At 37.3% G+C, this 15,463-nt stretch overlaps 2 protein-coding genes across 12 annotated transcripts; one reads left to right on the top strand and one right to left on the bottom strand.

Annotated features, from left to right (window-relative positions):
- Positions 1 to 46: 46 nt before the first annotated feature.
- Positions 47 to 10,679, top strand: LOC120012882 (TBC1 domain family member 8B-like). Of its 6 annotated transcripts, none has more exons than XM_038864422.1 (18): positions 496 to 1,218; positions 1,330 to 1,399; positions 2,116 to 2,853; positions 2,934 to 3,080; positions 3,199 to 3,312; positions 3,871 to 3,929; positions 4,230 to 4,296; positions 4,419 to 4,470; positions 4,572 to 4,664; positions 4,799 to 4,882; positions 5,056 to 5,474; positions 6,127 to 6,203; positions 6,320 to 6,389; positions 7,944 to 8,024; positions 8,131 to 8,232; positions 8,627 to 8,751; positions 9,513 to 9,603; positions 10,253 to 10,679. In XM_038864422.1, the coding sequence occupies exons 1-18, from the start codon at positions 1,172 to 1,174 to the stop codon at positions 10,322 to 10,324; spliced, it is 2,508 nt and encodes an 835-aa protein (XP_038720350.1). In that variant the 5' UTR covers positions 496 to 1,171; the 3' UTR covers positions 10,325 to 10,679. The 6 variants fall into 6 exon arrangements, 5 of the variants coding, with proteins under 5 accessions (XP_038720354.1, XP_038720353.1, XP_038720352.1 ...); XM_038864423.1 differs by having other exon boundaries at positions 502 to 1,218; positions 6,142 to 6,203; XR_005471300.1 differs by lacking the exons at positions 7,944 to 8,024; positions 8,131 to 8,232; positions 8,627 to 8,751; positions 9,513 to 9,603; positions 10,253 to 10,679 and adding an exon at positions 5,819 to 6,010 and having other exon boundaries at positions 48 to 1,218; positions 6,142 to 6,203.
- A 336-nt stretch (positions 10,680 to 11,015) lies between these two features.
- On the bottom strand, positions 11,016 to 14,385 carry LOC120012883 (WRKY transcription factor 44-like). 6 transcript variants are annotated; one of them, XM_038864428.1, is made up of 7 exons: positions 13,971 to 14,382; positions 13,790 to 13,835; positions 12,929 to 13,386; positions 12,717 to 12,851; positions 11,901 to 12,631; positions 11,589 to 11,747; positions 11,016 to 11,504 (listed from the first exon to the last, which is right to left on the bottom strand). In XM_038864428.1, the coding sequence occupies exons 3-7, from the start codon at positions 13,187 to 13,189 to the stop codon at positions 11,330 to 11,332; spliced, it is 1,461 nt and encodes a 486-aa protein (XP_038720356.1). In that variant the 5' UTR covers positions 13,190 to 13,386; positions 13,790 to 13,835; positions 13,971 to 14,382; the 3' UTR covers positions 11,016 to 11,329. The 6 variants fall into 6 exon arrangements, with proteins under 6 accessions (XP_038720356.1, XP_038720358.1, XP_038720355.1 ...); XM_038864430.1 differs by having other exon boundaries at positions 13,794 to 13,835; XM_038864427.1 differs by having other exon boundaries at positions 14,107 to 14,382.
- Between the last annotated feature and the right edge of the window lie 1,078 nt (positions 14,386 to 15,463).

Raw genomic sequence — 15,463 nt, 5'->3', positions numbered from 1 at the left:
AACGGCCCATTCAATGCGTTATAGAGATTGTAAAGTTTCTTTAGTTGAATTTTACTGAGCCCTAATATATTAGTAAAAAGCAAGGTGAGTTCATCATTTTTTTGTGGACTTTTATTAGTTCTGGTTTGGAGTGCTAGCTTTCTTACAATAGCTGTGTTCATAGTTTCAATATATGGAGCAGCACCGATTTATGAATCCTTTTCAATCTTGGAAGGGTCGATAATGTTTTGTACGAGATTTTTGATTTTCAGGATTGTATGCATCAAGTTGAATTGAAGTTCGCTTGGAAAAAGCGCTGAGCTTGATTTTGAGTGTTTGTATGCGCACGCTGGTACAATTGCGCACACATTATTATGTAGGTACCAGTAATTATTGTTCCAGACGTCTGAAGTTGATATTACAAGATGCGTGCCATAACCCATACTAATAAAAAGATGAGGATAACCAAGTATATCTTAAAAACAAAAAATCCTTCGCGTTAAAACTTAAAAATTGTCAATAGAAAAAAGGTCAATATAATAATAATAAAAAAAAGCCAAAGAGGAGCTTATAGAGCTCACGAGCTTCAGTTAGCAGACATCAAGGACCAGGTGCATCCTTTCCTTTTGATTCCCTGAATCAGACAGTTTCTTCATTTTATTTTTTGGTTTTGGGGTTTGAAATTGAAAGATTGGATCCGGAAATGGAGAGGAGCTTCAATCTCCTCCACAACCTGAATCTTGACCTCAAGAGGTACCGTTATTGGGGATGTTCATGCACTTCACAGTTTCCGTTGTTTTCTTTTTCATTATCTCTCCACTTGTCCTTGAATGCTGGATTCTCTCGGCTTCTTTCAACTGAACTTGACTATTTCTCCGCCTTTCAGATATTACTCATAATCCACACTTTATTGCTTTTTCCGTTTCATTTTTTTTTTATAAAAAATGTTTATTTTAAAATTATGCAGTATATTGAAACAAACACTTTTTAGTTTTTAAATTTAGGATGCGTTAAGAAGTTATTGGTGTTTTTTTGTGTGATTTTCTTTGTTCGAGGGAATGATGTTTGGGATTCGAAGGAAGATAAGTTGGGCTTTAATTTAGCATATGTGGCATGTAATGGTTTAGAATTCTGAGTTTCGTGTAGTACAGAAAAGAGCTATGGGCAGTAGAATTGGAATTCCTTGTGAAGTATGTTGTTGTCCTTGTTGAGTAGGCGCTCATTGGAGGTTGATTCCAGGTGATTGACCTATTTCTTAATTGTATAGTGTTTTGTTTTTATCTTTAGGAATGTTTGTAAGTAGTGATTTTGATGGAGCTTAAGAATTCATTTTAATGTTGATATTGACAGGGATGCCTATGGATTTGCTTTGAGACCTCAACAAATTCAAAGATACAGAGAATATTCTAGTATCTACAAGGTATTTGCTGCCCTGCCCCAGTAGTATAAGATTTTCATCTTCTTTCGTACATTTTCAAAACATTTATGAGCCACCTTGATTTGATCCTATTAGTCTTCATGAGCAGAGACTGTCATTAATCATATGTTTTAGAACAAACAATGGTTGCATCACTATTTTCAAGATATTTTGCTTCTGTTGTCCACACTCAACTTAACCATGCACTGATCTTCAAAACGGTTAAACTACAGTTACATTTTAAAAGAAGTGGGGGTAATAGTAGTTGACTCTATGTCTATATCATCAAAAACTGTAGCCTGAAAAAGTCTTCTTGAAAAGAAAAAGTTCAACGTCACATTAGTATGCTGTAGCTACCTTATGTCATTCGTAAGATGAGAAAATGATCTCATAGGAGGAGTGTGAAATATAGGGGTATTCTCACGTAAGGGTCTAACATAAATGTGTAAAATAAGGGTATATGTTTATACCATTGATTTAAAACATATGGGACCCAAAACAGTGAACCCCACTTGTTATCTCATTCCTCCACACCATTAAAACGTAACCCTTATTTTACACCCTTACATTATACCCCTTATCTGAGATGAACGCAGAATTATAAGTTGCTCTTAGTAGTTTGATCGTTCTTGAATTCCTATTCCATTTTCAAACGGTGCTAAGCAGTAAAAGTATACGAGTATTGTCTGTCCAGACTAGTGATATATTCATGGTATTAGGAGGAGGAAGAGGAAAGATCGACTAAATGGAAGGATTTTCTTGAACACCAAGCAAAATCTGTTCTATTCTACTCCTCTGCAGAGAAATTTAGCGAGGTTTCACAGGTCAAAACTACTGAGGAGAAGGAAGAGGCTGTCTTACAAAGGGGAAGGGAGGGGGATGATTCAGGCTGCATCATATCTGATTGTGATGTTTCAACAGAATGCAATACTGAAAAGGAGGTGCAGCTTTCAAAGGGAGCCAAGGAGGAGGTACAGCTTTCGGAACTACCTGGGAAGGAGGTACAGCTATTGGAAAGACCTGTTAAGGAATTCCAGCTTGCAAACACCCATAGGAAGCAGGTGCAACTTTCTCAAGAATCTGAGAAGTCAGCACAACTTTCAGAAGAATCTGAGAAGGACAAGATACATTCAAAAGCAACAAAGACCCATAAGATTCAAACTTGGGCTCAGGTCAGACCATCCGTACATATCATTGAGAATATGATGAGTTGTTGTGTTAAGAAAAGACAGAAAATGAAGGAGGGGCAGATAAGTGCCAGTCGAGACCATCTTCCATCAATAAATGAGATAGGAACTTCAGGAGGGGACTCTGTGGAGGATGTTGACCATGCAACTGTTAAGAAATCAGAGGACAATGTTGTGGGTAAAATGGTCTCTTCAGAAACTTTGTTTTCATGGAAGGAAGAACTGGAATCTCTTGTTCATGGAGGAGTACCAAAGGATCTCAGAGGAGAGGTGAAGTTGACATTTCAAAATTTTCTTGCACTTCTTATCTATGTGGAAAAAAGTGATTTGCAATGATTTCACCATTTCAGGTATGGCAAGCCTTCGTTGGCGTGAAGGCACGTCTAGTGGAGAGCTATTACCAGGATTTGCTGGCCATAGAAAGTAATGTTTGTGAAAGCAAAGAGCGCAGTAACTCATTTCGTGTACCGGGGAAATTTCAAAAGCAGATTGAGAAGGTCATTAGATGCATGCGCCTTGGACTTTATCCTTCAATCTTTTCAATTCGTAGGTGCTGCTTCTTTTGCTTTGGAGTGTGATCTGGGTTTCTCCATGTAATAACTTCCATTGTTACAGGACATACCCCGGACTTTCCCGGGTCATCCTGCTTTGGATGAGGATGGCAGGGATTCCTTGAGGCGTTTACTCATAGCTTACGCTCTCCATAACCCTGCTGTTGGTTACTGTCAGGTAATCAAGGTCATAAGTCATCTTTCTTTAGGAATGTTGATTCAACCAACATTTTTGATATATAAGCTTGTTAATGCTACACTTTATGTTTTTTGGTTTTATGGATATGTGATTTCTCGCTTGCAAATTTGCACCTCAACTTATGGAAATATTTTCCGGTTACCCAGAATAGAAAGCACTTGCTATGTGCCATCGTGGTAGCTAACCTCTGAAGAAGCTACCAGAGACTGAGTTGAGCAACCCTACATGAGAAACCTTTACTTTTTATATATGTAGACGATTCTCCTTCCTCTTCTTCCTATGTAGTTTGTTTCTGTTGTTTTATTTTTTCCATTTCTTCCTCTGCCTCAATACCCTAGATCCAATTAATGCATTTTCCAGTATATGATCAAGTTGCTTGTGTTCCCATAGTACTAATGCTTTAAATGATGGGTATCTCCAAGTCTCCAAAAATAACTCTGCTGATTATGGATATGGAGCGCAACCTGTAATTATTGATCTGATCAGTATGTTCTGAATATGTACTTATAGTTTACCTTGGTGTTGTAACACATGCAGGCCATGAATTTCTTTGCTGGTATACTGCTACTTCTGATGCCCGAGGAAAATGCATTTTGGTAGGTCTAAGGTTTGAGAACCTCCTCTTTTTCTCCGAGGCATACAGTAGTCCAACTAAGATCGCTTGTGAAACATTCAACTGGCATTGCTCCATAAAACTTGAATGGGGAATTTTTCCTTTGTTATTGTTCATGACATTATTGAGCGAAAATTGCTGTTTTTTAATTTGTAACTTTTTGGAGATTTTAATTTGGGGGGAAATAGTACTTGATGGGCTTCAACATTTCTCCTGTCTTCTATGGTCAATTAATGCATCAGGTTAGCTTTATGGATTGTATGAATCTGTGGAAATATCTCAGGACTTTGGTGGGCATTATGGATGACTATTTTGATGGCTACTACACAGAGGAAATGATAGAATCTCAGGTGTGGTTCACTAATATTTCCCTAGAACAATTCACCATCTGTCCTTATTGAGTTTTATGCTCCAGTACAGAAATTTTATTCAGTTTTTTTGTCTTCATTTGAAACGAAAATTTCTGTGTTAGGTGGACCAACTTGTTTTTGAGGAGTTGATGCGTGAAAGATTTCCTAAATTGGGTTTGTCTAATTTCAGTGCTTGTTATTTGACACCACATACTTGTTATATTGATCAAATTGCGAAGGATTATCCTTCATTCTATTTATGTTGTCTGGTGCAGTTAATCATCTGGATTACTTGGGAGTGCAGGTAGCATGGATTTCTGGTCCCTGGTTCCTTTCCATTTTTGTGAATATGCTTCCTTGGGAAAGTGGTGAGGTCTAAGCTGTGTGATGCAACTCTTTTGATACCGTCTATCAAGTTTTGTGTGATCTTGTTATTCAAATTAACTTTTGAACAACCATTTCTAAAACATATTTACCTTCTGATGTATTTTTGTGTCTTCAGTTCTCAGAGTTTGGGATGTGCTTCTATTTGAAGGAAATCGTGTTATGTTATTCCGGACAGCACTGGCTCTAATGGAGCTATATGGTAAGGGGAAAAAAAATTTATACAAAGAGACACACACACACTCACCCCTAATTCTCTTTGGTTGATATTGATTCAGAGGTCTTTATTAGATTGCCAATGTGATTGGTATGTGCATTTCGCTGATATCAAGTTATATAAATCAATATAATTCTGTCAATTGTATCTCCCTATAGGTCCTGCATTACTTACTACAAAAGATGCTGGAGATGCAATTACATTATTGCAGTCCCTTGCTGGCTCAACATTTGATAGCAGCCAGCTTGTGTTTACTGCTTGCATTGGTTTTTTTGCTGTAACTGAAAAGAGACTGGAAGAGTTGAGAGAAAAACATCGACCAGCTGTTTTAGTGGTGGTTGAGGAAAGATCAAAGCAGGGTCGAGTCTGGAAGGATTCAAAAGGGCTCGCATCTAAGCTATATAGTTTCAAGCATGATTCAGGAGTGGAAGAAGTATTTAATAGTGTAGAGTCTGATGGTGTTCTTGCTGATGGTGATAAATCTCGCCCTGAGACTCGCTCCTCTAATCTAGATGAATTGCTTAGTGGCCTGACTGTTGATTCAGAAGTAGATTCTCTGCCAGATCTTCAAGAACAGGTACCTTTCTGTTATCATCTTCTTAGCATATTTGAACTAGTATCTTTTGTCAATGGAGATTCATATTTTGTGTTGTTTTCAAATCCACGTCTGTATATCATTATTTTTTCTTTCTCTCAAGTTTTAAGGTCTAAGACCAAGAGATATTCTCTTGATCACTTTGTCAGTTTAGCTTTGGCTTCGCTCACTAATGATTGGGCTTGTTTGTTGATGTGAAGTCGGCACGTATTTCTTAATGCTAATCCTTGTAGATTCCTCTCATCACACTTTAACATAGAAATATTTCTTCTGAAGTGTTTGTGGAGTTTTGAATATTGTCCAATGACTTTACTTGACAAATGCAGATGTCTTTCCCTGTAACACTGGAGAATATAGGACATTTATTGAAGAGTGTGATCATGACTCTTGGAACTTATTTGTGTCGAAGACTTTGTTACTTGCAGAACTTAGGAGCATTTAGATATGTATATATATTTTTTCCTGTGTTGGAGAGGCAGATCATTATCACGTATTTCACAATGTGACAAGCATTCTGAGTAGGTTTTTTCTCAAATTTTTTTAATTGCAAAGTGAGAGTGTAGTAATATGCTTCATTTGTATTAGTTGGCCTTTATAGGTGAACTTTGTGTATGCCATTAAAAATCAATTATAGACAGCTTATGTGCAGGTGGTGTGGTTGAAGGTTGAGATGTCCAAGTTGCTGGAGGAAAAACGATCTGCGGTACTCAGGTTAGTGCTCGTAATGTTGTTTTTTATGGGTCTACTACTATGTTTTCTTTTTTAAGAGAGATTATTTTGATGTTAAATTTAGCTCATGCTCTATTTACTTTGCTACCGTTTTGCAGAGCTGAGGAGTTGGAGACAGCACTTATGGAAATTGTCAAACAAGATAATCGACGGGAATTGAGTGCCAGGGTATTAATGTTGCCGAAGAAGAGAACTATTATTTGGTGTTGTGTCTGTTCATTATTGCTGAGGAAGATTGGTGTTTTATTCCCATAAGATAAGTTAGCCTGAGTGGGAGTAGGAATCTGCTACGTGGATCCTCCTCTACCATTTGCTTCTATTTAAAGCTACACTCTCCTCTATTTCTTTATAATTCAAGGCGGCCTCTATGGCCTTCCTCTCCTCTTTTAGATCTCTTACTGAATTTTCTCAACTCTTCGTACTACTGTAGTAATATCTCTATGTTGTACAAGCCCAACGGACGTACCATTTTAGACAATTTTCTCAAATCTCATCTTCAATTGGCGCTATTCTTGACCTAGATCTAATAGTCTCATTTTGTATCCTATCTTTTCTTGTGTTCCCACATATTCACTGCAACATTCGTATTTACTACATGCATGGTTTTGCCATGTCTTTTAATAACCTAACTTTCCACACCTTACTTTGGCTTATAGCTGATCCATGAAGTTTTTCTCTTTTATTTAAAGGGTATTCTTCAAATGCACAACACCCTTGATACACTCTTCCACTTCATAGTTCATCCACTTTTCTCCTTTAGTTATGTTAATTTTGCTAATCGAAACCTTTTTTTCTCTAAGAACAATCACTTCACTTCCCTTGAAACCCTATCATAGTCTTCTCTATCAATAAAAATTAGGTGAAGGTCTCTTTATTTCTATCGATACTTTTCGATTGGTATCATTGGTAAAATAAAAAAGAGCTCTCAGCATAGTGGTAGTTTACTCTCTAGGAATTGAACCTGGGCAATTTCCCAGGTTCAAAGGCCCTCACGCGCTACTAACAATAATAAAAAGAATATAAAAATTCTTGGTAAGGAGGTAGCCTTGCCGATGTAGTTTTTTTACGACATTTCCTTTTTAACGTCTTTATTCCTCACTCACATATCTTAGATTTTGGGTATGAGTCACTAGACTCTCCTACATTACCCTTAGCGACTTTCATATAAGCAACCATCTCTCTGCACACCTCTCTCTATCTTGATGTGAAATTTTTGACTTGTCTGTTGTGTGTGTGTGTCTATATATATCTCTTAGGTACAATGTATAGATATGCTGTAGTGCAATTAATGGAAGCCTGAATAAAGTATTATATAGAGGCCAATACCTCCATAAAAAGTTTTTTTAAGAAAAATTACATCTCTTTCATATCTGAGGAATACCTATCATCTTGGGGAAAATTATGTTCTGTTAATGCTAACAGGAATATCTTCTAGGTAATATTGTTGATTTGATTTGTGTGAAATTCCACCGTATATCCTTTTTTGACGTATATTAATATTTTAATGCAGAATAAAGCTTCAGGTTTCCACTCTAAGAAACTGATTTCAAACCAATGAGAATGATGTCAAAGTTCTACATAAAGTTAAAAGACATTAAAATATCTGCACGTATAAAGAAGCTTTTCATTTGAGCTATGATCTGTCTCTCTCTTTAAATTCTATATTTCTCTTCTGAATTTCAGTTAACAATAAAATTTAAGAATAAATTCACTTTTTTGCAGATTGAGCATTTGGAGCAAGAGGTAGCTGAGCTACGACAAGCTCTTGCTGATAAAAGAGAACAGGAAGCGGCTATGCTCCAGGTTTAACAAAACCTTGTGCTGTATATGGTGTCTTTCTATGAAAGAATAATATATACACTTGCCATATTTCCTGTCCTAATATGTAAATGACCTATGTGTGCTACAGGTTCTGATGAGGGTAGAGCAAGAGCAAAGGATAACTGAAGATGCTCGTCTTAGTGCTGAGAAAGATGCAGCTGCTCAGAGATATGCAGTACATATGCTTGAGGTCCTCTTTGTCTGTTTTTTTTCCTTTTAAATTTTATAGAGTAGAATGCTTTAGTTTGTATGTACATCAAGAATGCGATCCATTGCTTGATATAAGGGAAAAAGAACGCTGTAAATATCTGATCGTTGGTTGGATGATTCGTCATATACTTTATTGATGAGAAGACCTTTTCTTTTCTTTTTACGCATGGAATTTTGACACATTTACAATTTCTAATTTAATCATAGTCGTCGCCATACCCTCTGGTGATGAGAAGTGATGGAATGACTTCTTAGTGCAAGCGGAATCTTTTGTTTTATTGTCTATTTTTTGACATAATTTATCATTACACGTATGAGCAGGATATTTTATTTTATTGTCTTTATCCCAAACAATGTTGCATGTATGTGCGCAGGAAAAATATGAGAAAGCAACGGCTCAACTTGCTCAGATGGAGAAAAGGGTGGTTATGGCAGAATCAATGTTGGAGGCCACCTTGCAGTACCAATCTGGCCAAGCTAGAGTGCAATCTTCTCCACGGTATATAAGGACTTTTTTTCAGTTGACTGTCAAGTTATTTTCATTTTCAACAACTCTATCCCATTCACCCATCATTTCCTCCTCCACCCTCACAACCACCAGAAGAGGAAAAAAGAAGGAAAAAAAAAGTGAATATTGTCACATATGCAACCTGTACGAGGGTCAAACAAATCATCTGTACGAAACATATCATCTGTACGAAGGTAGCCTAACAATATGGGAATGGAACTTTGGGACCAGCCATAAACTTGGAGGTCTTGAGTTCACATCCCCCATGGTGCCAACTTGGATTTTGCTGATCTTAGTGGCTTGCTGGTGGACCGGTTGCTAGTATTGGGGGCTTACTCTGCAATTTGTTATTACAAGGAGTGGCCATCACTAGGCCAACAACTCCTTTTCATATCTGTTCTATATAGTTTTTTAAAAAGAAGATGGTTGCTTTTCTTCCCTTGCTCTGGATGACAACATCCTGATAGTTAAATGGTTCCCCACTCTGTTCTTGCGATGAAAGACCTTTTGCTTTGGAATTTGTAATAAGAGTTGTGTGGTGCGGTTTATTGTTCCTCTTGCATCTAGTCATGCTTTGCCCTGTTTATTAACTTGGAGTCTCATAACAAATAAAAAATCTCTCTGGCACTGACTAAACATTGCAATGGGCTATGCGTGCTTTCGGAATGACCTATTTTCATTCTTTTGCATAAGTGGTCATGCCATTTGGTTTTGTATGAATTGGTGGCTTCTAAAAGTATTTTTAACTGTAGGTCTGTCCGCAATCAAAGTTCCGGGGTGGAAAGCCCAAGAAGAAAAACAGGTTTGCTGGCATTTGGACTAGGTTGGCGAGACAAGAACAAGGTACATATTTTTATATTTGTGCACTTTAGTTTTGAAAGGGTGTTTTATTTGCAATTGTGTAATGTTAGCAAAGGTGCTGTAGCAGTCTGTGACTCATCCAAAACCTTTTATAGACATTTCCTTCCGTGGCATTCAATACCAAGAAGCAACATCTTTCTGTTTTTGAACCATTATACCAAAATTGTCGCCTCTTCGGTCGTTGAAACGTTCTTCATTTCAGAATAGGTTATGATAAAGCGTAAGCATTTGCAATGGTCTTAATTTGTTGGGGCCATTAGATGTCATTGGGGAGTATGAATGGATGATGTGGCATGTGGCATTGGAATGGATGCATGCATATCACAATGGTATAATTTTGTTTGCTTGGATTTGCAAGAAAATTTGAACCAATACTTGACTAAACTCTCAAAGTGTGGGTCCTGTTTTACATAAACCAAGCCAGCATGGGGTCAAGCCGAAGTCCATTCCCCCATGCTTGACCCAAGAAAACAAACCCCTTAAATTGTTATTGTTGTGGCAAGTTTTACATCCATGTTCCAACAAAGTTTAAGAAAACACCACCCATGACCCAACAAACTAAGACCATCGCAAATGCTAACACCTTCTTCTGCTTGTTATTCATTAGAAGCTTGTCATACTTGTGTGACAGGGAAAACCGAGTAATGCTGAGGACTCGGGGGACAAGTCCGTCAATGATGAAAAGGATTCAAACATTGCATAGAAAGAAACCAACCATCAGAAGAAGGAAACATCGTGAGGAATTTGGTTTTGACCTTTATCTGATGACTGATGCAATCTTGAAAATCGGACTCATTTTGCCAGAGTACAAGGTACCTTCCATTTGAAATTAAGCATTCATGATGGTTAGGGGTTTGGGCGCTATTATCCAAATCTATTTTGATTGCCCTTCCTCTTAGTCTTAGACATTGGACTGCTGATTTTTGTATCGGGATAACTATTCCCTTCAAACTATATGCGTTGTCGTTTTTGGAGTTTTGCTCCAATAAGAGAGAACTACTATTGTAATTATCCGTCCATAAGCAGCTAGTTAATGAATTATATTTGGAAATAAGCTATTCATCTATACAAAATTAGTTGCAAAGTTTGCAGGCAGCTAAATATTAAAAAAGGAAAATTCTCTTTAACCGCAATACTATTTTTAAACGTTGTCGGCTAATAGTTATAGGAAAAAAAGAAAAAGTGTGCAACTCGGTTCCGAGAAGAGATTGGAATTCATGTACTTTTGGAGTGACTAATAAATTGAATCGTTGACCCTTGTCTCAGCAAACATCGCCATTTTTGGATGAACACACAATACAATCCATTTTGACTTCAAACTCTTTTGGTTCTATCATATCTCCTTGATGATGGCATGCAATGTTTAACTAAGCTCAAAAGCTGACACAGAGCCATCATGTCAATGCACCAAAATACCAATAAGTTTTTTTGCTCGACAAGTACGTGAGTGAAATTTGTATACAACTTCTCCAAAGATAACATAACTACACAAAGCAGAAAAGTAATCAAACGAGAAACAGAACATGGTACTTGGAATAGAAGGAAAGACGTAGATGAAATATGATATAAGTTATATAACTCATTACCCACAAATAAACTCTCATTTCAGACTTCAGAGTACTCAGTTATTATGATGCAGCTGCTGTTGATTTTTGCTTGTTTGTGATGATCAAATGCCAGGTTGATTAGGTTTCCTTTCTCTCAAGTCTCAACTAGTAGTGGCCTGTGAATCTGATTCTGAGGGCACCAAATTCGTATTCTTGATAGGCATCTCATGGTTATGTTTTCCTTCATATGTCGTAATAAAAGCCCTTGGATCATCCGATGCCCTTTCCACATGCTTACGCACGTTGCAGCTGAGACTGGTACATCTATAATAACTTCTGCAACATATACTTTACTTTAAGAGAATAATGAATACATACAAGTATACAACATAATGCTTACACAAGTTATCGATTACCGACCTGGGATACGGGTTCCCCTTTACAACCTTCTGCCCATATTTTCTCCAGCGGAAACCATCCCCCAGAGTTTCATAATCCATGGAACTTTGTACTGCAATGTGGGGGTCTCGTATATCTTCCCCTGATACACCTCCTTCATTGAATTGATTCTCACTTTTCCTGAAACAAACACATCACTGTTCATCATTTATCCTGACAAAAAAGTATAATTGCTAGGGTGCAAATATTAGGATTAAGAAATTGAGCAATATTTTTTGCATGTGTGAAACAGGCGTCTCGGGTTCTTTGAGGGATAGTTCTATTATCTCTTACCTTCTTTTGCTTCTAGATTCATCATCCTCTCCATCCAGTCCTTTGCTTCCTTCATCACAATCCGCACTAACTCCACAAGAATTGTCAGAAGTTCCAGCACCAGTATTAATTCTTCCAGTTACAACAGGATTAGAAGATAATAAAGCTATGTTCTGACAAGCTGAGGTAGATAATCCCTCCACATATTGATTTTTTACTCTAACTTCAGAATCTTCATTTCTTTCATCCGCGAGATTACACCACGATGTATCATTTGTCTCATGAGCAGAAGGATCCGATAGAGGTACTAAACCATGTGTTGCTGATGAGTTGCGCTTTGGGGGCCGAGGCTTTGAATGGTTGTGTTCACCCTTATAGACAATTTCTGCGATCTGTCCATCAAATGATCTTTCGACCTTCTTTTTCACAGGACAATTTGGGTGGGTGCATTTATAGTAACTTCTTGGATATTCACTTCCTTTGACTTGCTTTTGCCCATACTTTCTCCAGTTATAACCATCATAAGATGGTCGATCCCCATTTGGTGCATGAGGAGGAGGATTTGGAACCTCCTCTAGGTTCTGCAGTGCTATTTTCTGGGGTTCAATTGACTGATCATTTTCGGTATGCGATGCAATCTGAAGGGTTTTGCCTAGCTGGGATGGGACATTAATCTGTATATCTTTGTTTGGGCATGGAACATGAGTCTCCACTGATGATAGCCTCTGTTGATAACTGCTATTGAAGTTGCCCTGGGTAAAACAAATCATTTATTCGAATGCACATCAAAGTTCACGAATCTCCCATAATTACAAACGTCAGAATTTAGATGCTAACCATATTTGCCAAGAGAGAAACAGTCGTCTTTGACACAAACTTAGCTTGTGGTTTATATACCATAGTAGCTTTTGTGTCCAACTTAGACGCTTCATGATTTGAATTAAAATTTAGCAGTGTTCCAGAGAACTCAGCCTGTTACATTCAAATATCATAAAGATCAAACAAAATAAGTCCTGAAAGGAGAACAATTTTCAGAACTAAGAGACTACCTGGGAAGAAAGTGCACCCCCGGGAGCAGAACTCACCATTTGCTTGAACCTCACTGTCTTTGGTCTTATGGCAGCAACTGCAATCTCAGAACAGGTTTCGTGGGGTGAGTCATCAATTGCACCAGCAAGGAGCTCAGAAAAGGACCTAAAAGTGGAACAAGTTGGCCTTGTAGCTACTGGTTTGGTAACAACTATCCTCTCTGCTTGCTTGATATCCATTCTCAATAAATATATAATGCTGATAACATTTTGTTGGAGCATGACATGGCAAAGCAAGTTAGAGGAAGATCCGGAATTCTCATTATCTTAGCCTGGGTTTTTAAAGTCAATAACAGTAGTTGATGCCAAATTGTGACAAGGGGAAGCCAAATGGAGATAAAATGGAGCATATGTTTAAGAAGTCTCTCTTTCCAGTGTTCACTTCAGCGGTGCCAGAATCAAAATTAACTTCTTTGAATCTGCACAGCAATTGATTAAATGATTCCCTGTTATGTATGATTGTATATTGACAAGAAGCACGAACTTATACTGGTAATAAATAACCTCTTATAATTGACAAACTTTCATGTGAAAAAAATTGAAACAAGCTTGATATGCAGATAACATCAGTCTCATACTCATACAAATATAAATGATAATAGTGCCATCATTTGCAGTTCATTACACTATCATTTGCAGTTTATTACAAATATAAATGATAATAGTGCAGGTAATTTATCATATGATTCGGAAGTTGTCATGAAACCTCATAGATAGGCATAGCAATCGGAAACGTACAAAAAGGTCACAGAGCATCAGCAACTTCAAAAGGAAATAATTATGTGATACGGAGCATAAAGAGTAAAGGAGGTGGGAAATAACTGACTGTCTAACTCATTCATTGACCGCATTGAGCTCAAGTTGAAGCCTGCACAACAAAAACCCAGAAATACAATTATGGAAAGGAAAATAAAACTGATCAACAGTGAAAAACTTTGCAAAAACACAAGAAACTTAGAGAAAGAGGAAGAGAGACATGAATATATACAGTAGATCATATTACTTGCTAGTTAGCTAGATAAAATGAACTTTTGTATTTTATTGGAGCTTAAAATAAGTTTTAAAGAGAGAGCGTTTCCAATTGCCCCGTGGATGCTCAGGATTTGGGAGCAATAGCAGTTATATATCTATCAACTCACAGAGATGAAAGAAAGAGGAGGAAGAGAGGATGAGTTTCAAAAACTGGATCAAATTTTTTCTTTGTTCGTTGGCTTGAATCTTGATATTGTTGCTCTCATCCCATGTTACGACCGACTAACCACCTCTCTATATTCTTCTTTTACCATCTTGACACAAAATACGTGCCAACCATCGTGCGTGTTTAACTTTTGACAGTTGTGAATCGCTTATTGGTGGACCTCATAAGACAAATAAGACTAGTAGTAATTAAAAAGCTGCCAGCCTGCCACCCAATGTATTGTTTTAAAGAACTGCAGTCGCCCCCGAAAGGAGAGTGACTTGGTAGCCCACACACTATTGTTTGTTGTAGTGAGACAGCTTGCCATCAAAATAAAATCTTTAGCTCAACTTACCAAAAAAATACGTTCTGAGTTTTTTTTTTAACAAAATATATTCTGCGTTGAAATAAGTTCCGAGTACAATCTTTTCATTAATTTTAGATTTATCGAATAATATTGCGGCAACAACGTCAAAGTAGCCAACTCTTAAGATTTTGAACAGATTTAAAAGTCAGAATCTCATAAAATAGTGATTTTACAAGGTTGAAGAGAGTTATCTTGATAGCCTTTGAAGATTAGTTGAGAAATGAAATTTCGGAATGTTAGTTGGGGAAGACGTAAACACGTTAAGAGAAATTTCCTCAACTCCCAATCCCAACCAGACATTCCACGGTCTCTACCTAACTGGTAGTTGTGTTATACATACCACGTGTCAAATGATTTGCGTACATATATATCAACAAGTGTCTTGGCCCGCGTGTTGTGGCGGGTGTAATTTCCTCTTTCATGTAGTACAATCAATCATGTTCACAGTATGTTAACAGTGTATGATTACATTACAGGAAGTCCAAGTTTTATCAAAGAACATCCAAACATGTAAGGCCATTAGTCATTTAGTAGAACTGGCCATAATATTTCCCTTGAAAAAAACCATCACGGCACATTATCTGAAATCCAAGCAACCAACCATCGCCTCTACCTGAAACTTACAAATACTTTCTCTTTTTTTTTTTTGAAGCAACCACAACATGTAATTCTTTGGAGACGGAAAGAAAAAGAGGTTTTTAAATTTATTCTAAGCATTCATATTTTCAAAATGCATACAAATTCATTCCATCAAAATCCAAAATATTATACTTACCAGGGAAGTAGTTTATGTCTACTGATTGAATTTAGATTCCAGGGACACAAAGGACATCATGGAACTAATATAATTCATCCAGAATCCTTCTGCGGGAAAGAATTAAACATGAGAATGGGCCAAGTCCAGTTAAGACAAACCTTATGGGCAATAGTCCCCTACAACGACTTTGAGACG

Source organism: Tripterygium wilfordii, chromosome 13, assembly GCF_013401445.1.
Source record: "Tripterygium wilfordii isolate XIE 37 chromosome 13, ASM1340144v1, whole genome shotgun sequence".
NCBI classification, from domain to species: domain Eukaryota; kingdom Viridiplantae; phylum Streptophyta; class Magnoliopsida; order Celastrales; family Celastraceae; genus Tripterygium; species Tripterygium wilfordii.
Note: the sequence above shows the minus strand (reverse complement) of the source record. Positions and strands in the feature narration are given on the sequence as shown.

Bases quoted from the DNA above. Each gene is read 5' to 3' on its own strand.
- LOC120012882 (XM_038864422.1), top strand. From the start codon at position 1,172: ATGTTGTTGTCCTTGTTGAGTAGGCGCTCATTGGAGGTTGATTCCAG. The intron at 1,219-1,329 runs GTGATTGACCTA...TGATATTGACAG, and splicing joins TCATTGGAGGTTGATTCCAG to GGATGCCTATGGATTTGCTT. The intron at 4,665-4,798 runs GTGAGGTCTAAG...TTGTGTCTTCAG, and splicing joins TATGCTTCCTTGGGAAAGTG to TTCTCAGAGTTTGGGATGTG.
- LOC120012883 (XM_038864429.1), bottom strand. From the start codon at position 13,189: ATGCTCCAACAAAATGTTATCAGCATTATATATTTATTGAGAATGGAT. The intron at 11,748-11,900 runs GTAAGAGATAAT...TGTTTGTTTCAG, and splicing joins GAATCTAGAAGCAAAAGAAG to GAAAAGTGAGAATCAATTCA. The intron at 11,505-11,588 runs GTCGGTAATCGA...TATATGTTGCAG, and splicing joins AAGGGGAACCCGTATCCCAG to AAGTTATTATAGATGTACCA.